General features: G+C 48.4%; 1 protein-coding gene across 4 annotated transcripts in view; it reads right to left on the bottom strand.

The window, feature by feature from the left end:
- The window catches only part of PALD1 (phosphatase domain containing paladin 1), a 958,342-nt gene that overhangs the window by 548,105 nt on the left and 389,483 nt on the right, over positions 1-20,754 (bottom strand). For all 4 annotated transcript variants that reach the window (XM_085603872.1, XM_085603871.1, XM_085603874.1 and 1 more), the window contains one exon: positions 8,518-8,620. In XM_085603872.1, the coding sequence (XP_085459998.1) occupies positions 8,518-8,620 (103 nt within the window). The remainder of the gene's footprint in view (positions 1-8,517; positions 8,621-20,754) is intronic.

The raw sequence follows: 20,754 nt of genomic DNA, 5'->3' as shown, positions 1-20,754 counted from the left end.
GAGTCAGCGCTAAGTAAGGTTTTTCCCCCATACAAATTTATTAATTAGCGTCTGCAATTGACTCAGTGCTTTAGGAGGTGGCGCCATGGGAAATGTTTGAATAATATAGAGAATGCGAGGCAGGACCGTCATTTTAACAGCTGCAATCCTTCCAAACCATGCCAGCCGGAGTCGGGTCCAACTGACAAGAGCTTTTGTGGTTTGGTCGAGAAGGGTCGTGTAATTTAGGGTCACAGTTCTAGCTATAGATGGGGCAAGCCGAATTCCCAGGTATGAGATCTTCTGTTGTGCTCATTGAAACGGAAACTGATGTTGGATGCTTTCAACTACATCAGTTGGGATCGAAAGATTTAGCATTAGTGATTTAGTAAAGTTAACTTTAAAGCCCGAAGCATCACCAAATATATTTAGTTTGGTGATTAGTGCTGGCAGCGTAGTCTGAGGTTTAGTAAGCGATAGTATAAAGTCATCAGCATATAAGCTGACCTTATGGATGTCCTTTCCAAACTTGATTTCCTCTATCTGAGGATCATCCCTCAGACGTTGCGCGAAAGGCTCCATATACAGAGCAAACAATAGGGGGGACAGAGGGCACCCTTGCCTCGTCCCCTGGGTGATCGGGAAAGTGGTGGAGGTAGCTCCATTCACCCGGATAAAGGCTCTAGGCTCCCGGTAGATGCATTTGATCCTCCCAATAAACTTTTCACCAAACCCAAAGTAGCGCAAAGTATCAAATACATAGGCCCATCTCACCCTGTCGAACGCCTTCTCGGCATCTATCGACAGGAACAGAGTTTGCTTGCGTGACCTCTGGACGCTATCCATAAGATGAGAAAGGCGCTTGGTGTTATCCCCCCTGTCTAGTAGAAATAAAGCCAGCCTGATCGGGGTCAATCAGACCCGCCATCAGTGGATTTAGACGGGATGCCAGGATACTGGCGAAGATTTTCGCATCGATGTTCAATAATGATATGGGTCGTAAGATCCAAATTCAGAGGGATCTTTGAAGGGCTTTAGGATGACCGAGATGGCCGCTTCTGACATAGAATCAGTCACCGAGCCCGTCTACAAGAAAGAGTTGAAGAGCTTAGTCAAAAACGGTGCTATCTCTGGGCAAAAAACCTTGTAAAACAAGGCTGAGAAGCCATCGGGACCCGGGCCTTTCCTACCTTGGCAGACACGGTTTCTTCTATTTGTATTGCTTGGTCTAGTTGTTCGGCTGTAGCCGTCGACAGGGTGGAGAGAGTGCATTTCTCCAAATAGGATCTAGGGTCTCGCACCGGGGGATCTTGCCCTGCATAGAGAGTGTGGTAAAAATACCGAAAGGCTTCCACTATGTGCGAGTCAGCAGTGACCTCTTCCCCCATGGGACATTTAATCGTCACAATCGAAGATGCTGCCATTTTGGCTCGAAGTCTTTGCACCAGTAGTTTGCCACATTTGTAACCACTGAGATCAAATTTATGTTGCAGACGTGGACGTGCATTTTCAGCCCTATCGAGATGTTTAAGCAATAGCCTCTTTTTCTCCAATTCACGTCACACCTTCTGAGCTCTTGTTCTGTTATGTATGACTTCCATCTCCCCCACTTCGCGTTCCAGCTCTTGTCTATCTCGGGGGGCATTGTTCTCTGCCGCAGAGATTGCGCTAAATTCACCCCTCATCACCAGTTTCAGTGTCCCCCCCCAAACCGCCACCAGGGACGCCATGCTCACATTGTTGAGCTGCAGGTATTCTATTATTGTGGATTTTATCGAAGCCACAGTCCCTGGGGACTGTAGCAGGCGCCACCTAGGGGGGTTTATGGGGCCCTGATTCCCCCGCACGTTAACCAAGATGAGAGCATGGTCAGAGAGGGATCTGGGCTCTATGGCAGAGTCTGCTAGACGGGACATTAGTGACTTAGAGGCATGAAAGTGATTCAGCCATGCATCTGATTTATGGGCCGCAGAACAGTAGGTGCAATCTCTCTCTCCCGGGTGATGGATAGGCCACACATCCAGGAGACCGTTATCTGCAAGCCAACTCAGCCCTCCTGTGGAGAAGGCTCCCGCTTGGGCCGACCTTTGTGCTGACGGTTCCAACCCTGCATCCATTACCAAATTAAGATCACCTCCCACCAGGACCGCTGCGTCAGGGGACGCAAGCACCTCTGCTAGAGCTTTAAGAGTAAATGATTCCTGCTGTGTGTTAGGAGTGTATATGGAGGTAAGAGTGATATAGGAATTTTCCCAGAAAATTCTGATTGCCAATAGACGACCCTTTATGTCCGCTAGAGTAGCCACTACCTTACCCGGGAAATGAGCCCAGATCAGAATTGCCACCCCGTTTTTCTTGGCTGGACCGGAGAACCAAAATTGCTGCGGGAAACACTGTGTGCACATACGCATAGTGTCCATTGAGAGGGGATGCATTTCCTGAAATAAGCAGACGTCGCCTCCCAAATTTTCTAAAAAGGAAAGGATTGCTGACCTTTTAACCAGATTGTTGAACCCTCTGACATTGAGGCTTACCACCTTTAGAGCTCTACCGATTTTGTGGGATTGGAAGAGATGTATAGTGCAAAGCGTGTTTCTTTCTCCCTGCCCCCTCCCACCCATACAGAGTCATCTGCAACGATAGGAAACTAATGGTAGGGACCCTTGTGACTGGTGCGGATAACATAAAAAAAGGAAGATACAACAACCCCAATAATAGATTAAACCCCCCAGTCCCCAAACCAGGGAACACAAGAAAACACAAATGTTTGTCAACAGCAGGACATCCCAAGGGACGTGGTGTAGTAGTAGTCCGTTAAGTCTGAGCTGTTCTCATTGCCCGTCGGCTCGATAGTGTCCAACATAGGGAGTCTACACATGTCAGGGGTCCTCCCGGCTCCGCCTCAAGTGATCCATCTCGGCAAATGATGAGTAAGGGGATATCAGGCGATCCGGTGACTGGGACAGAGAGATAACCACCGCCTTCCTTTCTCTGGCAATCGTGGCCGAGTCTGGTTTAAACTTGGTAGATTACTTCCTGACCAGCTGCCAACGTGCAGGTTTCTGCAAGAAGGTTTCACAAGGACCGTCAGACTGCATTGTGGTTGAGATGTCTGTAAATCCTAGCATCTCTTGCGCCTCTTTCAGTGAGCGAAGTTGCCTCAGTCGACCCTGGTACTTAAAAATGATCCGGAAGGGGTGACAACAGGAATACGAGATTCCTTGCTCTCGAAGGTGGGTGGTGATGGCTCGAAATTCCCTTCTCTTGACCAGTGTGGATTCCACTAAGTCCTGAAATAAAGTAGGTGTATGGCCTTGAAAGTGAATGGGTTGGCTTTCCCGTGCTTTGCGTACTATCTTCTCCTTCAACTAAAAGTCATGCAAACACACTAGAATGTCCGGTGGTGGGGCCTTGTTCCCTTTCGGCAATCCTACCCGGTGCACCCTATCCATCTGAATTTCCGTGAAGCGTCGCCACCCAGAACATGTTGGAAAAGGGAAAAGGGCCAGGACATAAGCTCTAAGATCGTCTCCCTCCGCTTGCCAAGGAACTTCCCGGATCCTTACATTGTTTCGTCGAGGTCCTCGGCTTGTGCTTGTAAGTCTATGTGCTACTCCTGGAGACGAATCAGTTCTTGTTGCATCATGTTAATCTCCTCGTCTCTGCTGGTATCATGTTCCTCCAAGGTCGCAACGCGTTCCCCCACCTCTTCTCTGTCCCGTCTGATCTTCAGATCAGTGGAGAGTTGGCTTTTCATTTCCCGGATGTCCTCTTTGAGAGAGGAAAACAGCTCTGACATGAAGGCTTTGGTTGCCGGGCTAGCTGCCCCTTCAGCCGCCTCCCCTTTGCCCTCCTCGCTATGTGCACCGCCCGTAGGGCCACCCGCTCCAGAATGCTTCATCAGCATCTCGTTTACTGTCCTGTCTTTTTTGACGCGTGCAGTGGCCATATTAGCGAACGGGTCTTGGCAAATATCGCTGCTTGGTAGCTCACTCTTTCGTTGCAGAAGGTGCAGGCTTGGATCCTTGTTTTGGTGTCCCTCTTCGTCTCCGCATTACCTCTTGGGTCTAGCAGCATCCCCTCCGGTCAGCTACCAGTGTGCATTCACAGCCTCCCTGAGGCATAGTGCGCCAATATCGCCTTGCACCCCTTTCTCCTTCCTGTTTTACAGATGCCCTGATGGCCAAGTGCCTCTAGCGCCAGGAGGTCAGTGGCCAGTATGGGCTTTAGCTACGATTTGGGCCTCTGTGTCCTAGCACTTTTAGCCATTGTCGTGATTGCTGTAGACCCAAGCAGGGCCAAGTATGTACGGACCCTAAGGCCTGGAGGCGGGAGAGAGAGAGCGGAGGTGGCACCACCCCACCGTCCATGCGGACCCAGAGGCTGCGACCGGTGATCGGTGATCGCTGGGATTCACAGTTCGGCCCTGACCCGTATCCTCTACAGTCCACGGCCCACCGACCAGCACCTCAGCAATCCCAGGGTGCAAAGCTGCAGACGCTCATCCGTTTCACCAGCTGCCAGGCTAAGAGCTCCCCCACTTCCTTCCTCTACCCAGACTCGGGGGGGGGGGGGGTGATAGCTGCTGATCGGAGGGAGGGGCCCCCCAGGGTGGGTAATTTCAGCCAGTGAGTTCCAGGCCCTGACCCATATATTCTGTAGTCCAGGAGCCCACTATCCAGCGCCTCAGCAGTCACGGGATACAGGGCTGCAGATGCTCATCGGTTGCACCAGCTGCCAGACTATGAGCTGCCCCCACTTCCTGCCCCCACTTAGCCTCGGGGGAGGGGGAAGTAATATCTACTGAACAAAGAAAGGGGCCCCTCAGGGCGGGTAGATACAGTCACTTAGTTCCAGGCCCCCCGCAGGCACCACGGCAACAAGGGCTTACCCGGTCTGCTCTGATGTGTGAAGGGCACGCTCACGCGACCGTCGGCCCTAAAATGGCGGCCGCTCGCCTCCAACGACCAGCTTCTGAACCTCCATGCTGATGAGGGACCTGCTGTTCAGTGCTCAAGAGATCTGCGATCTTGGCCTTGGGGATTATCGGGCACTGTGCAATATCGTCCAATATCTCAGCAAGGGCGTTCGACCTCAGGCTGCGCCTGGCTCGGGATCCCCGTCGCTGATCCCCGCCGCTGCTGGCAAAATGGTGGGCGTTCCTCCACTCCCTCTCCGCTTCTCCCCACAGGACGGGGTCTCCTCGGGATGCACCTTACCGCTTCGCCAGGTAGAATACGAAGCCTCCTTGGTCGTGCAGCAGTTCCCGCTCACATTTGCCTGACGTCCGCCTCAGCTAGCTCAGTCCATACACGGGCTGAGAACGCCCGCGGGCTGCGCCACTACGCTTCGCCGCCCCTGCCACAAAGATCCGCAGCACCCACGGATCGATGTGGCCTCCCCACTTAGCGTAGACCGGATATCCCAAAGAAGAGCGTGGGTGGAGATGGGCGATATTACAAGGCTAACAACTCGGCGATGCCGGAGGGACACGAAGCTGCGTCCTATCCAACCGCCATCTTAGCACGCCGCCTCCTGATTGCTTTTAAAAGGTTTGCTACTGTCTCTTGTAGAACTGGGGCTGGTGTGGTGAAGTGACCTTGGCCCCTCTCCAGGTCTGTTACTTGTGAAAGGATTCTCTTGCAGCAAAGGTTTACAGGGCACCTATGGACTTCATAATCTCGGTGTCCTCCTTTAATTTGTTTTATTCTTTACAGCATATTGTCAACCTGGGGGCAGACTAGATGCTGCTTGCTGAACGGGAGATTGAGGAGATCCAGCTGGACTTTGGGTTTGAAGGATGCTGGTGTTGAAACTTCTAGAGACTGTGTCCACTGTGTAGATCACACAACAAATGTTGGTTTTCAAGATGTATTTGCCCTCTGACAATATACCCACCCTCCTACTTTTACTCTTCTGGAGGATGCTTTACCAGTTTTTGCATCTCCGCCTACTGGGGCCTGTCATAATGGAAAAACAGCCAACAGAATTGGCTATGCGCCAATAAACGGCTGCCCCTACAACTACCCTCTTGCTTGCTATGTCAATTTTCTTGGTCTACTTGTCAGAGGCTGGACATCGCCTATGGCTTTGGTGAGGGCCCTCAAGGTAGTTAGGGCTGCCAAGGAGTCAGGAGGGACCTTCGTTTTTATGTAAATATGGTTGCAGCTGGGCCCTAAATTTGTGCCCTTAGGCATGAGTATAAACTGCATGAAATGTTTGGGCTTTGAGACGGTCTTCACAAGAAACTGCTCTTCTTCCTGAACAATGTGCATGTCAACCTTGTGATACTCTGTGGCCATCTGAATAACCTCAAAGTAGTCTGTAGTATAGTCTGGTGGGTATGTCCTTACTGGGAAGGAGTCCAAGTTGGGATTGCTCGGGGGGGGGGCACTGTATAGTCTTCTCAGGGGTCATTGGTGGGTCCTGGGGCTCGTCCATTAGGTCAGTGGGGGTCATAGGTTCTGCCTGGGTCGAAAAGGCATGTGAGGCTGACACAGGTGACTTGCGGCAAATGAGATGATGTGTATGAGCGTGGTGGTGATGACAACGGTGGAGGCAGATGAAGAGGGAAGAACGGAAGAGGGCTTGTGCCCCTATTCTTATTTTTCTTCAGTGTCAGCTGTAGGCGAAGTAACTCTGAGAAGTGTTGTTCTTTTGCAAGAAAGTGACTCTGTTGTCTTCAGCTGGGTGGTTTCGCTAAGATCTTCCTGGCGACAGGGTGGATGAAGAGATGCTTCCCACTAGTGTTCAGTTCTTCCTGGAGTTGATGCAGCATTGGCACCTCAGATTCCTCCTATCCTGCTTTTAAGGAAGCTTTCGCCAACATGGCCTTTGACATCAATAGGATTATCTTGACATGGCTTTCGTGGTGCCTTCAGTGCTAGATTCAGCATGAGCGCAGATGCTTATTAACCTTGAAGCATGTAGTGCTTGATAACCAGTGGAGGTCAACACGCTTCTGTAAAACTTTGATCTACTGCGCCACCTTCTTCTGGAGGACGACAAGTGCCCCAAGGAAGCGGAAGCCTGGAAGGGGCAGTCTCTAGTGTCCAGAAATGTGAGATACTGCTAACTAACCCAGATGACTAAAAAAAAAAACCTCCGTTGCTCGTGCTCAATGTTGTGACAACAATACCAGTACATCATTTACATAAAGTGGGTTTTCTTTTCAGAACACATCTTTCCTTCACCTCATAACTGAAGCATCCATCAGAAATGCATACCAGGGTTTGTATTCTTCCCATGCTTCAGCTCATTCTCAAAATTGTCTTGGTCTCCTCAGTACTAATCTTGCATGTGAACGGATTCATTAGCATGTAGCTGGGGCTTAAAATAACAAAGTGCACTACTCTATAACTTCAGAGGGATGACAATCACATTGCATCTGCCCTAAAGACAACCAAATAAATGTAGGATTCAAGATGAAATGTTAGAACGTAGGATTTAAATTCTAGATCTTTCAGATCCTGCAAACCTTCCAGAAGAGGACTTGTGACCTCCCCAAACTCACTGGCAACATGGCGTCTATGGTACAGATGATTTTGAGAGTGATTTCAGGGCTGCTACTTTTGTGATGTCACACCCTGCCTTAAGACTGGGGCAAGGCTCTATATGTTTAATTCTGCGGAAGAATAAAATCACACTCCTTTCGTACAACCTACAATGATGACCTACCATGCTATGCTCTGGGATCCTGGGAAATCCCAGCCCACAGTATCCAGCACTCACATCCGACTAGGCAGACAACCCCAAGACTCTGCCCTCCTCCCGCCATCTAAGTAGAAGGGAAAAATGGGATTCACCACACAACTTACTCACACCAGCAGGAACTAATTTTTAATGACGTAATGCAACCAGTGAATTTGCCAGAAGTTTAATTAACTTGCCCAAAATCCACAGGGCAGACATGAGATTCCTAGACTCTGCCATGGGCCAATGTCAGAATGCTGCTCTTACAAATATGAAAAACATGATAAATGTAAATGGTAAGATGATTATTTAAAAAATAAACACCCCCACACATTTTATTTAAGTCATTAACGTCTTCTGACTTTTCCACAGAGGGCTACTATTAAAAATATAGGCCTAGGTTTGCCCATGTGCACCTCTGCTTCATCTTTAAACCACAACTCTGTTTGCAGTCAACAGCAGCAGTGCACCGCAGCAAACATGACTTTCCTCTGTGGGACACAGTAGAGTCGCCTGATTTCAACACCACTTGCTTTGGTAAGAAAAATAAAAAGTTGCACCGATGTGACATTGAAACCCTTTTATAGCATCACTCTGCTTAAAGTGACTAGTCACATTTCACACCTTTATCAAACTGACCGTGCCATACTAGGAAGACGAGGAAAGCCACACATCGAAAAGCAACTGTAGAAATAAGGGGCCACAGAAATAAAAAAACAATTGAAAAATGTATGATGCTATCTGACATGTTTTTCTGTGCCACTCATGCGAACTAGCCACATAATCCTAGTGCGTGCGTCTCTGTTGCAAACTTCTGGATGCCACTTTATTTTGCATTCACTGTACCTGGACGAGGTAGTGCTCAGGCATGGTGTCCGAAATCCTTCCAACCGAGTAGTTTGCCTTAAGCAGGTCATCATGGATCTGAAACTCCTCTTTGCAGTTGTACCTGAAAGAACACGCGTTTTAATGAATAGCAAAATGAAATAATCTTAAACTATCTCTAGCAGTACACTTTTTTTGCCACATAATTTACACATACTCGGTGACATTAATACTGAAGAAGCAAGAACTGAGCTGGAGAATATTTTGTGTATCACTGATAAAAACAGACATGGAAAAAGGAAATATGAATCAGCCTGACACCAAGTTTTATCACTGTAGCTTATTTCAAATGTCCATATTGAGTCTAACTCCGAGAAGTATGGCTCCCCTGGGGGCTCCATTGAAGTCCAGAGAAAATAGATATCACGGCAAAGTATCATGATACCACTAGATGCCATTAAACACCAGCAACATGAATAGATGGGCATTTGAGGTTGCCAATAGAAGTCAGCAATAGAATGTCTCTGCAAAGGTTGCCCGTAGGCCAAGTGTGCAAGGTGGCAAAATCCAAGCAAAGACCATGCACAGAACTAAGGTTATAAGAAAACCAGAACTCTTTATATGTAGCTCATGATTTATTTTAATTTTTAGGTCGAGCCTGTAACAGCGCGCATGCGCTGTTCTGGCGAAGACTATGTAAGGGCTTTTGAAATCTCACCACACGCCAAGTTTTGTTTTTGTGGCAGGCTATTGGGCTTTGTGTGCGTCTTTCTAAGAAAGACAGCACGCAATTGGGCAAAGGCGGGTGCATGTCCCGCCTTTGCTCCATCCACGGCCTATTGCTTACGGTTACAGGCCACATCTGTTTTCAATTATCGTGCCCAGACACGGGCGCGATAATTGAAAACAGATCGCTCGCTGTGGCGCGCGCGCACCACTCGGGTGCTTGTTAGGTCGCGCCTACAGCAGCGCATGTGCTGTTGCTCGACTTTTACTAAGGAGCTTTTCAAAGTGCTACCTACAAGCTTTTCTCGGCCTGAAGCTTGCGTGCATGTACACGTGCACGGCCGCAGCCACCATCTGCCTTTCTTATCTCTTCCTCCTCGCTGGCCAATACTTTCACGGCAATGGCTCTCCTCCAGGAATATTCAGGAGAATATTCTGAGTTCTAGCTACCAGAAACTCAAATTCCAAGCAATGACGGAGTGTACTGCAGCAAATACATCAAATTTTGGGAGCCCTAATGCAAGGTAATGTTTTTGTACAAAAGGCACATATTTTGTCCTTAGAAACTCTCTTCCAATACATGTAAAACTTTTGAGATGGCATCAAACTCCTTCTGAAATGACTTCAACAGAGGTTAAAGATGCTTTTCTTGAAAGTTCTGTGCTCAGTTTGGAAAGGTGGCCCAAGAATCCGCGGGTGTTAACTCATTCTTAATACAGAAATAAGCACCGTACTTTCAACTAAGTGCATACCAACTGTGGAGCCCGCTGGAACCGACCTCATTAGCAGCCCTCTGTGTGATTCCCATATCTGGCCTAACGTAGAGATGTGGCTTCACTGCTACTGCATAAACTGCATGGACAGTGTGTGTTTTATACACCACGGGAATAAGTCCATTAGAAGATAGACCACTGCTGGGATCGTGTGAAATCGACAAGTGCATAAAATTGCAACTTGGTGAACTTTTTTTTAACCTAAAAAGCTTCTACATGTAGGCAGTATGGAAGAGCCCATGCCGACTGGCCCTCTCCTGCCCACTCCACCTGGCCCTCTCCGGCCCACTCCACCTGACCCTCTCCTGCCCACTCCACCTGACCCTCTCCTGCCCACTCCACCTGGCCCTCTCCTGCCCACCCCACCTGACCCTCTCCGGCCCACTCCACCTGACCCTCTCCGGCCCACTCCACCTGACCCTCTCCGGCCCACTCCACCTGACCCTCTCCGGCCCACTCCACCTGACCCTCTCCGGCCCACTCCACCTGACCCTCTCCGGCCCACTCCACCTGACCCTCTCCGGCCCACTCCACCTGACCCTCTCCGGCACACTCCACCTGACCCTCTCCGGCCCACTCCACCTGACCCTCTCCGGCCCACTCCACCTGACCCTCTCCGGCCCACTTCACCTGACCCTCTCCTGTCCACTTCACCTGACCCTCTCCTGTCCACTCTACCTCACCCTCTCCTGCCCACTCTACCTCACCCTCTCCTGCCCACTCTACCTGATCCTCTCCTGCCCACTCTACCTGATCCTCTCCTGCCCACTCTACCTTACCCTCTCCTGCCCATTCTACCTCACACTCTCCTGCCCACTCCCCCTGGCACTCTCCTGCCCACGCTACCTCACCCTCTCCTGCCCACGCTACCTCACCCTCTCCTAACCACGCTACCTCACCCTCTGCTGCCCACGCTACCTCACCCTCTCCTGCCCATTCTACCTCACACTCTCCTGCCCACTCCCCCTGACCCTCTCCCACCCACTCCCCCTGACCTTCTCCCGCCCACTCCACCTCACCCTCTCCTGCCCACTCTACCTCACCCTCTCCTGCCCAATCTAACTCACCCTTTCCTGCCCAATCTAACTGACCCTCTCCTACCCACTCCACCTGACCCTCTCCTGTCCACTCTACCTCACCCTCTCCTGCCCACTCTACCTTACCCTCTCCTGCCCACTCTACCTTACCCTCTCCTGCCCACTCTACCTTACCCTCTCCTGCCCACTCTACCTTACCCTCTCCTGCCCATTCTAGCTGGCGCTCTCCTGCCCATGCTACCTCACCCTCTCCTGCCCATGCTACCTCACCCTCTCCTGCCCATTCTACCTCACACTCTCCTGCCCTCTCCCTCTGACCCTCTCCCGCCCACTCCCCCTGACCCTCTCCCGCCCACTCCCCCTGACCCTCTCCCGCCCACTCCCCCTGACCCTCTCCCGCCCACTCCCCCTCACCCTCTCCTGCCCACTCCACCTCACCCTCTTCTGCCCACTGCAGCTGACCCTCTCCTGCCCATTCACCCTTACCCTCTCCTGCCCACTCTACCTGACCCTCTCCTGCCCACTCTACCTGACCCTCTCCTGCCCACTGCACCCGACCCTCTCCTGCCCACTGCACCCGACCCTCTCCTGCCCACTGCACCCGACCCTCTCCTGCCCACTGCACCTGGCCCTCTCCGGCCCACTCCACCTGGCCCTCTCCGGCCCACTCCACCTGGCCCTCTCCGGCCCACTCCACCTGGCCCTCTCCGGCCCACTCCACCTGGCCCTCTCCGGCCCACTCCACCTGGCCCTCTCCGGCCCACTCCACCTGGCCCTCTCCGGCCCACTCCACCTGGCCCTCTCCGGCCCACTCCACCTGGCCCTCTCCGGCCCACTCCACCTGGCCCTCTCCGGCCCACTCCACCTGACCCTCTTCTGCCCACTCCACCTGACCCTCTTCTGCCCACTCCACCTGACCCTCTTCTGCCCACTCCACCTGACCCTCTTCTGCCCACTCCACCTGACCCTCTTCTGCCCACTCCACCTGACCCTCTTCTGCCCACTCCTCCTGACCATCTTCTGCCCACTCCACCTGACCCTCTCCTGTCCACTCCACCTCACCCTCTCCTGTCCACTTCACCTCACCCTCTCCTGTCCACTCTACCTCACCCTCTCCTGCCCACTATACCTGATCCTCTCCTGCCCACTCCCCCTGGCCTTCTCCTGCCCACTCCACATGACCCTCTCCTGCCCACTCCACCTCACCCTCTCCTGCCCACTCCACCTTACCCTCTCCTGCCCACTCCACCTGGCCCTCTCCTGCCCACTCCACCTGACCCTCTCCTGCCCACTCCACCTGACCCTCTCCTGCCCACTCCACCTGACCCTCTCCTGCCCACTCCACCTGACCCTCTCCTGCCCACTCCACCTGACCCTCTCCTGCCCACTCCACCTGACCTTCTCCTGCCCACTCCACCTGACCCTCTCCTGCCCATTCCACCTGACCCTCTCCTGCCCACTCCACCGGACCACTCACCTCGTCCTCTTTCACATTCCCCATGAAATTCATGGACCTCAGAGCGTAATAATGAAATATAAATAAGTGCAGGTACCCAAACGTTTTTAGGAGGCCACCACCCACTTCAGCACTGGCGCTATATCACTCAAGGCATGGATACTGCTCTAAGTTTGGCTGGAGCAAGTAAATTAAGAGAGCCTGCCTTCCACCAAGGGTCAATGTGATACCTGCGCTACCCATCTTTCGAAGTCACATGTCTGATAGATAACTCACTCCAGAGGCCTTTCAGAGACCTAACTTAGATCTGAATTCACCAAACTGACTGAACTAGGACTATCACTCTAGAGTCCTGCTAGTCAGACCAATTCCTGCCTGACATCTGACTGACTACCTCTTGTCCAGCTCTATCAGTCTTTCACTCACTGGCGTGAACAGGGCACTTTTTTTAATCCCCCTTTCCCTTTAGGGTGTGACTGAAAATGTTATCAGGTTCATTACAGAACCAGGAGCATCATCTGCCTCTCATTCTATCCCCCAAACCACCATCCCCACAAGCTCTGCACTTCAGCAGGGAGGCCAAGCAATGAATGCTCATGCATGGCCTCTGAGCTTCCAGGCTGGGCAGCTCGGTAGTCCATCCGTCAGAATCCTGCAGGTCCTTCGGGCTATTGTTCTACAAACCCAGCACCTTATACAGCAGCAGAATCCAGATTTACACTAAGTTGGAATATAGTGCGCCAATCACTAGTTGTACGCTGTACGTGGAAACATACTCACCCATCCAAGCTCCGCACGAGTCTGGCGTCATTTATGTACAAAGCAATCTGTGGCGTGATAGCATACAGATACAGTTACTATATCACAGCAACACGAATGACGCCTAACTCCGCCTTAGCCATGCCTTTGCGGCATAGCCAATAGGTCTCGCTTTTGGGACCTTATAAGTATTTAGTTATGCAGCACAATATCCTTGGTGCAACAAAAGCAACTGTAGCATGGCTAAACACTTATAAGGTCCCAAAGGCGATACCTATTGGCTATGCCAATGCTTGTTTTTCTTTTAATATACATTTGCAATACTGAAGGCCTACGTTTTTAACAGTACGCTGTTTATCACAATACCTGTTCGAGCGTAGGTGGATAGCTGGCCGTCCTTTCATATTATGTCCACTTCCTACACTATCAAGAAGTGTCCTTTGTAAGCATTTTTTAGCTTAGCGTGGGAGTACTGCGAGGGCATACTGTATGAAGGGGGTGGCGAGTTTGCACGTAAAGAGATTAGCTGACTAGCGAGAGAGGGAGAGTTCACGTGAGACTGGGACTGCTGAAAGACTGGCCGGGCATGAGTTGGGTCACAGGGATGTCAGATGAGCTATTGTCTGAAGCCCTGTGAGTCCAATGGGTGTTGCGCGCCTTATGCAAGGGGGTGTGCGGAGAAATGGAAACAGCATCAGACATACGAGTTTCAGCCATGCCTCGTGCACAGTGACCTTCCAAACATTCTAATCTCTTCCCTGGCGGAGATTTAAAAAAATATTCTGAAAGGGAAGAGAATCTTCTTTCAAGAGCTGTTGTCCCAACTATCGCAACTACAACCTTTCTCTCTTCACCAAAACACTTAAGAAGCTGTCAGTCTGTCATATAGCTCCTCCCCTTGGTACAAAATACATATAATATACGGATCTTTACAGTGAACTAAACGCAATGCTGGTGCGGTATGGACCATAGGTAACATCTTCAACATCAACAAAACGCATGGTAGAATCGGGCAACACAAAATAATACTGCATGGCATACTACTACATAAAATAAAATAGGGCAGATAAGGTGCGAAAACAGCATAAACAAGCATTGGCGTAGCCAATAGGTCTCGCCTTTGGGACCTTATAAGTGTTTAGCCATGCAACAGTTGATGTTGTTGCACCAAGGATATTGTGCTGGATAACTAAACACTTATAAGGTCCCAAAGGCGAGACCTATTGGCTATGCCTATGCTTGTTATCTTTAGTTGACCATCAGGCTACTTGTTAAGAATCGGAGACTAGCTGATTTTTTGGGTCTCGTCTTGGACAGCGCATGAAATGTTGCTTGCAAGATATTTTGTTAACTTACAGCGGACTTAGAGTCCACCCATTGCTTACCATTGGTTGGCATTCTCTGCACTCTTATTTCCCTGCGTCTTTTTGGTCAGCGCATGCCAGCTTCACTTCCTCTTCCTGTGATTGTCCTTCCTCTGGAGCATGGCCCAAATACTGCTTCCTAGCCCAATGGCTTTCACTGCTTGCGCTTTAGGAGATCATTTCACCTGTTCGTAGCAGCACTCCACAAGCATGCCTGTGTTTACAGGTATCTCTGCCCCCCGCTCCAGCCCAGCTTCCTTGTGGACTCCTCCCTTGCTCAGCTGCACTTATGTGCTCTTTATCTGCTTGTGTGCTTCTCTTCCACCCCATAAACTCACCTTTGTGTACTTCGTCACTCTGTTGCTTTTTCTCCCTGTGTTTCTCCCCTCTCGGCTCCATGTTGTGCTCTCTCATCTGTTTTCTTCCCTGCCTCACTCCATTTGCTTCTTCCACCCTGTCTTCCTAACCCCCACTTCATTGCTCCCAGCATCCCCTTCCAACTTAAGCTTCTGACGTCGCCATCACCCCCCACGCCTCTTGCTTCCCACCCCTCCGATTCATGTTCTTTTCAAGTGCAAATTTTGTTTTATCCAGGGCCCTGCATATATTCAGCGCCGAGACACCCTCGGGTATTTGTGCGCTCAACAAATTTCCTAAAATAAAAAATAAAAAATAATATATTCCCTATCTCTGTTCCCATGTTGTGCCACGCAATAGTTCTTTTTTTTCTAACTTTGAGACATGCTACACTGCTGCAGCGCTACTGTACAACATGGCTAAAGGACATTGGCAAAGCCAATAGCTCTCACATACGCAAACCCTGTGAAACCTTAAAAACTGAATCTAATTCAGCTGTGCTTCATCCATGCTCACCTTTGACCTGTTTTCAGCCTGACTCTATCCTTGACACCACACCTGCATAAACATTAGGTCACAAATCTAAGCTGAGACATTGTAGGCTGCGTAAATATGCAAAGTCAGCACAAAAGAACAGCTGATGTCTGCACTGTGGGGTTCGTGTGGGTTTTAAACAATAGTAAAGCCTTAGATGTTCAGATAAGCCTATCTTGTTGTGCAGCCTCAAGACGCGACAGTTACACAAGGCACCAAGGTTGTTGATTCTTACCGATTGTCTCATTTGTGTGTTCTTCCCAAAGCTCTATTTACCTCTGGGCGGTCCTAGTCTGTGATTTGCCCTATATAAACCTATGTAACCATGGTTCAGGGTGCTCTCTCCTTGGGTATCTTGATGGTACTTGTCGGATGGAGACCCATTCATGAATTATTAAATAAATGACCTACGGTTTGACTTTGCTCCAGTGTCGTTTCCTCCTTACTTGATAAGAACCCGTGGCGAAGTGGTGTGACCCTGCACCAGCAGATTATTAATAATTTGCTCCACAACCCTATTGGCTTTTAAAATGCAAGCTACAGTACTGCATTCATGATCTCTAAGAAATATGTAGAAATGCTCATAAAAGTAAAAATTGTAAGAAATTTCTCACTCACAAACTGCAACTTTTATATACATATAACCTTTGCTTCACATTATTTTTCGACATCCCGTTAAGGACTGATTGGCTATATGTCAGTAAAAAAAACAGGAACTTAATGCAGAGATATAAAAACACATTTTTGAGATATAGTTGTTGATGAAATAGCTCAAGGAAAGGTGTGTGTTTTTTCCAGGAGCTCTCCTGTCGCAGTGAAAAAATTTCCCTTGAAGCCCAATTTAGAAACAAAATCTTACTGTACATCAGCATCAACTGTTAGATCCCAAGTAGTCTCTATTCCCCCTTTCAAAGCCAGGATGGTTAGTAATACCTGCAGAGTGCCTCGAAGATCCTCTTTGAGTCCTACACTTTTTAACATCCATGTGGCCCTAAGGACAAAGATTGTTAGGACCTTTGGTCTAGAGATTTTGCTTTATGCAGACGACACCCAATTGGTGTTATCGAATAGTCAAAACACTGACCTAACGAAAGACATATTTGGAGATTGCAGGTACGCCATGGCTGATTGGATGAAACAAAGTTGCCTCCAAATAAATGGGGGAAAAGATGAAATTCTCCTTTTTGGAAAAGCACTTCAGAATTGGGCGGATGACTGGTGGCTCATAGAATTAGGCAACCTCCTTTGCCCAAATAAAGGTGGTAAAAAAAAACTTGACTTTATAATTGACGAAAAGCTTTCTATGGTAAATCAAGCAAATGCAACCTGCCGTACCTGTTTTGGTATATTTGACCTTCTTAGGAAGGTGTTTCTGTGGCATTCAATGTATTGTTGAAAGACTGTTATACAGACACTTATAACTAGTCGCTTGGATCATGGAAATTGCTGCTGGTTTACATGAATCAATCTCTCGTGTCATGATTACAGGTGGTTGATAACTAGGTGGCACGCTTGATCGGACACCTTCCAGCAGGCTCTCCAATAGGTCTGGTGCTGGAGTCTTTGCAGGGGCTTCTAGTTAGGAAATGTTGGATATTTAAGCTCCTTTGTCTTACACATAAATTCCTGTTGGGGGAGGGGTTCTTTATCTTCATTCTAGAATCAGTTTCTACCACCCTGCCAGGACTCTCAACTCATCTGTCACTGCACTTGCTACTCCTCACCTTATTCGGACAACTCGAAATAGTGGTCGTTCCATAACCTATCTTACTATTGAAACAAGTTGCTGTTCCATATCCATACATGCAATTTTCTATGCGATGTATCTGTGGCCAGCACTCTACTTACTAGACTCCAGCGCCGGGATACGCCGGTACTATAGTTGTGATATTTCAATTATCCATAACATAACTATTGTATTGAGGGGTGGACATGGTCACCTTCATTTAATGTTAGCCTGTCGCAAAAACAAGCTTTCTCAGATTCGGAACAGTGAAAAGTGGACAATCAGTAAGAAATTTCGAACATAGAGTGAATCCAGAGAATAGGTATGTCTGGAAGGAAAATTATTATTATTTTTTTTTTTATGTTCCCTATTTGGTGAAATCTTATTTAAAATAGGGGGATGAAGATGTAAACCTTGTTTAAGTGTTAGCGGAAAGAGTTGGTGTATTCTCTACTCACGTAGATGTGCTAAAGAATTCTTATGCAAGAGATGCAAAAAACAAAGAAATTGAAAAAGTGTAGCCCCTTCTTTCAAAGACACCTATCATATAAATAGTAATAAAAAAGCAAATCTCTATAGATCTGTGTATTTAACTTCTTATAACTTGGTACCTTTTAAAAACTGGTTGCAGAAATACTGGACTTATCGGAGATATCGTTTAGGACAGGTTGAAGCCTCTTTATGCTTTTATACTGGGCACAACTGAGATTTCCATGGCTGCGCTTTTTGTACTATGGTGAATCAATACACCAGGGAATGGGTAACAGAAGCACCATAGGGACCGCTATGGGCCTTTGCACTGGCTCTGTGCACCTCCGAGGCATTTCTGCATTATGGGACAGACAGGAGATTCAAACACAGTCTCCCCTGTAACATCCATTGTGGAGGTGCACATTTCCTACCAGTGCAATCTCAAGTAGGCATGGCCCTGTGGTAATGAGGGAAAGCATTTGCTCATGCTACAGCACCATATTAATGACATGGGCAAAGTGGCTCTGAGGGGGCACCTATGGAGTGGCACAGATTTAATGTGTCTACATGCGCATCATTTAGGAGTGAGCTCGGAGGCCCACCCACATAATGGGTTGGGTTGCCTCTGCCCACTCTAGATGGAGGGCAACTTAGTTTTCTCGCCCCAAGGCCTGAATTTCGAGAGAATACTATTATTTTTTTAGATCGGCTGAGCCACGCGCTCCCAATCAGGGAGCAGCCAGGCAAAATACAAAATTGTTCACCCACGTGGCACAAGCAGCCCTTTGTTCCCCACTTTTGCATAGTTCCACACATTCACTTAATTGAATGTCCACTTAGAGTTTATAACAAATGTAAACTACCTTTTTTTTCTTTTTTTTTTTAGGTCTCGCCTAGGCAGCGCTTGCGCTCTCTTCGAGACATGCTGAATTCAGGATAAATGTATAAAGCTCTGCCTACTTCCACTCATCTTTTTAATTGGCTCCTGTCCCTGTCTTTTGTAAATGGTGGATTTTCATTTGTCATTATGCTTTGTAGTCCCTCGCCTGGTCTCTTCTTGTAACCTCCCATGAGGACACCCCCTGTTACATGTGTTGTTAAGCCCTAGGTTCTTATTACAGCCTCAAGGCACTATTTTCTTAAAGTCCTTCAGACAGGACACTCACTTGGTCCTAAACTGGGTTGTCAGTGGTTACTTTACTCGCTAGCACATCTCACATTTATATTAGACCCACTATAAATTTCCCTTCATCAGCTCCACATAGAGTATAACCTAATCCGGAATTAATATAATATTTGTTTTGTCACCTTTCAAAGCTACTAATTGTATATATGGACATATTATTTGTATGTACTCGGGATCCTGTCTTGCATTCAATGCATTATGGGTAGGGTGGATTTTGCATATGTGACCAAAAGTTTATGATGCTCACTAGGGACCTCTAGGAGCAGATGGCGGTACTGCACCTACCACATCTCACATTTATATTAGACCTTCTATACATTTCCCTTTCCTCAGCTTCACATAGAGTACAACGTAATCCGGAATTAATATAAGAATTGTTTTGTCACATTTCACAGCTACTTATTGTATATATGGACATAGCTATGTTAATGTATTCATGGCACTGTCTTACATGCAATGCATTAAGGGTAGTGTGGATTTACCATATCTTCTAAATTCATGATGTTCACTAGGGACCTCTGGGAGCAGCTTGCGGTACTGCACCTCGACAAGCAGTGCTGGTGCCTTGCTCACTAGGGACCTCTAGGAGCAGCTTGCGGTACTGCACCTACCACATCTCAGATTTATATTAGACCTTCTATAAATTTCCCTTTATCAGCTCCACATAGAGTGCAACCTAATCCGGAATTAATACAATAATTGTTTCATCACATTTCAAATCTACTAACTGTATATATAGACATAGCTATTTGAATGCACTCTGGGTACCGTCTTCCATGCAATGCATTATGGGTAGGGTGATTTTACCATATCTTCAAAGTTTATGATGCTCACTAGGGACCTCTAGGAGCAGCTTGCGGTACTGCACTGAGACATACAGTGCTGGCTCCTGGCTCACTACGCAACCATTTGCAATGCACTAGGTCTCGCATTACTGAAAGTATGAACTACTGGTGTTACATTATTATTTGCAGTGCCAATACCTCAAACTATCAGTAATGTGAGACCTATTACACTGCAAATGCTTGTTATTGTTTGAGTCATGTCTGGTTTGTGACCTAGCACTCTCAGACATGCAAAGGGGGTCTGCAATTGAGTTACAGACTCTAGTAAAACCTCCTTAGTACATTTATGAGGCAGCTTACTTTTTCCACAGACAACCAAATAACCACTTCTTTTCATCACTCCTTTCTTCTAGGAGCGCCATATAATGGTTGTCACTGAAGTGCAACAGGAAGAGGCTGTAAGCACCACCCCTGCCAACGGCAGGTGGAGGGAGTCACCTCTGCAGCGAAGAGATGACGCTGCAGGGAAAAGGGTACCAGCTTCATCTGTTAGAAGCAACCCACTACAAAGGAGGTGAGCCTTTCAGCCCACAAACCGAAATCCAACCAACTCCAGAGGGTCTGATGATCTATCGTTTTAAAAGGTTTACGGCTAATACAGCAAAATTAGGTCTGTCGACAGGTCCCCTGTTCTAGCCCTGCTTTGTTATTCCAGAACACCCTTGTGAGCAATAGTTTGCTTTACAAATACACATAACCTAACAATACCCCCACAGCAGACTCCCTCCGCGTAATGACCAGAAGCCTGACAGACACATGGCCACTGTCATCCAATTTTTGCAGTAAGACTAATTGCCCAACCATCTCTGCATTGCACAGCAAGGATATGAATTCCCTATGTACTTTTAAACATATATGCATCCAATGCAGCCACACTGCCCATTCTCTCTGCGCACATAAGAACCTTTCCTTGAAAGTACTCTGGGCTCTGAACACCAGGTAGACAAAGCACTAGAGCGAACAGCACAAGAAAACACAAATGTTTGCAAATTATCATCATCCCAGAGCAAGGAGTTGTAGGGTC

Source organism: Triturus cristatus, chromosome 1_2 (assembly GCF_964204655.1).
Source record: "Triturus cristatus chromosome 1_2, aTriCri1.1, whole genome shotgun sequence".
Lineage (NCBI taxonomy): Eukaryota > Metazoa > Chordata > Amphibia > Caudata > Salamandridae > Triturus > Triturus cristatus.
This window is presented reverse-complemented; position numbering and strand designations above follow the sequence as displayed.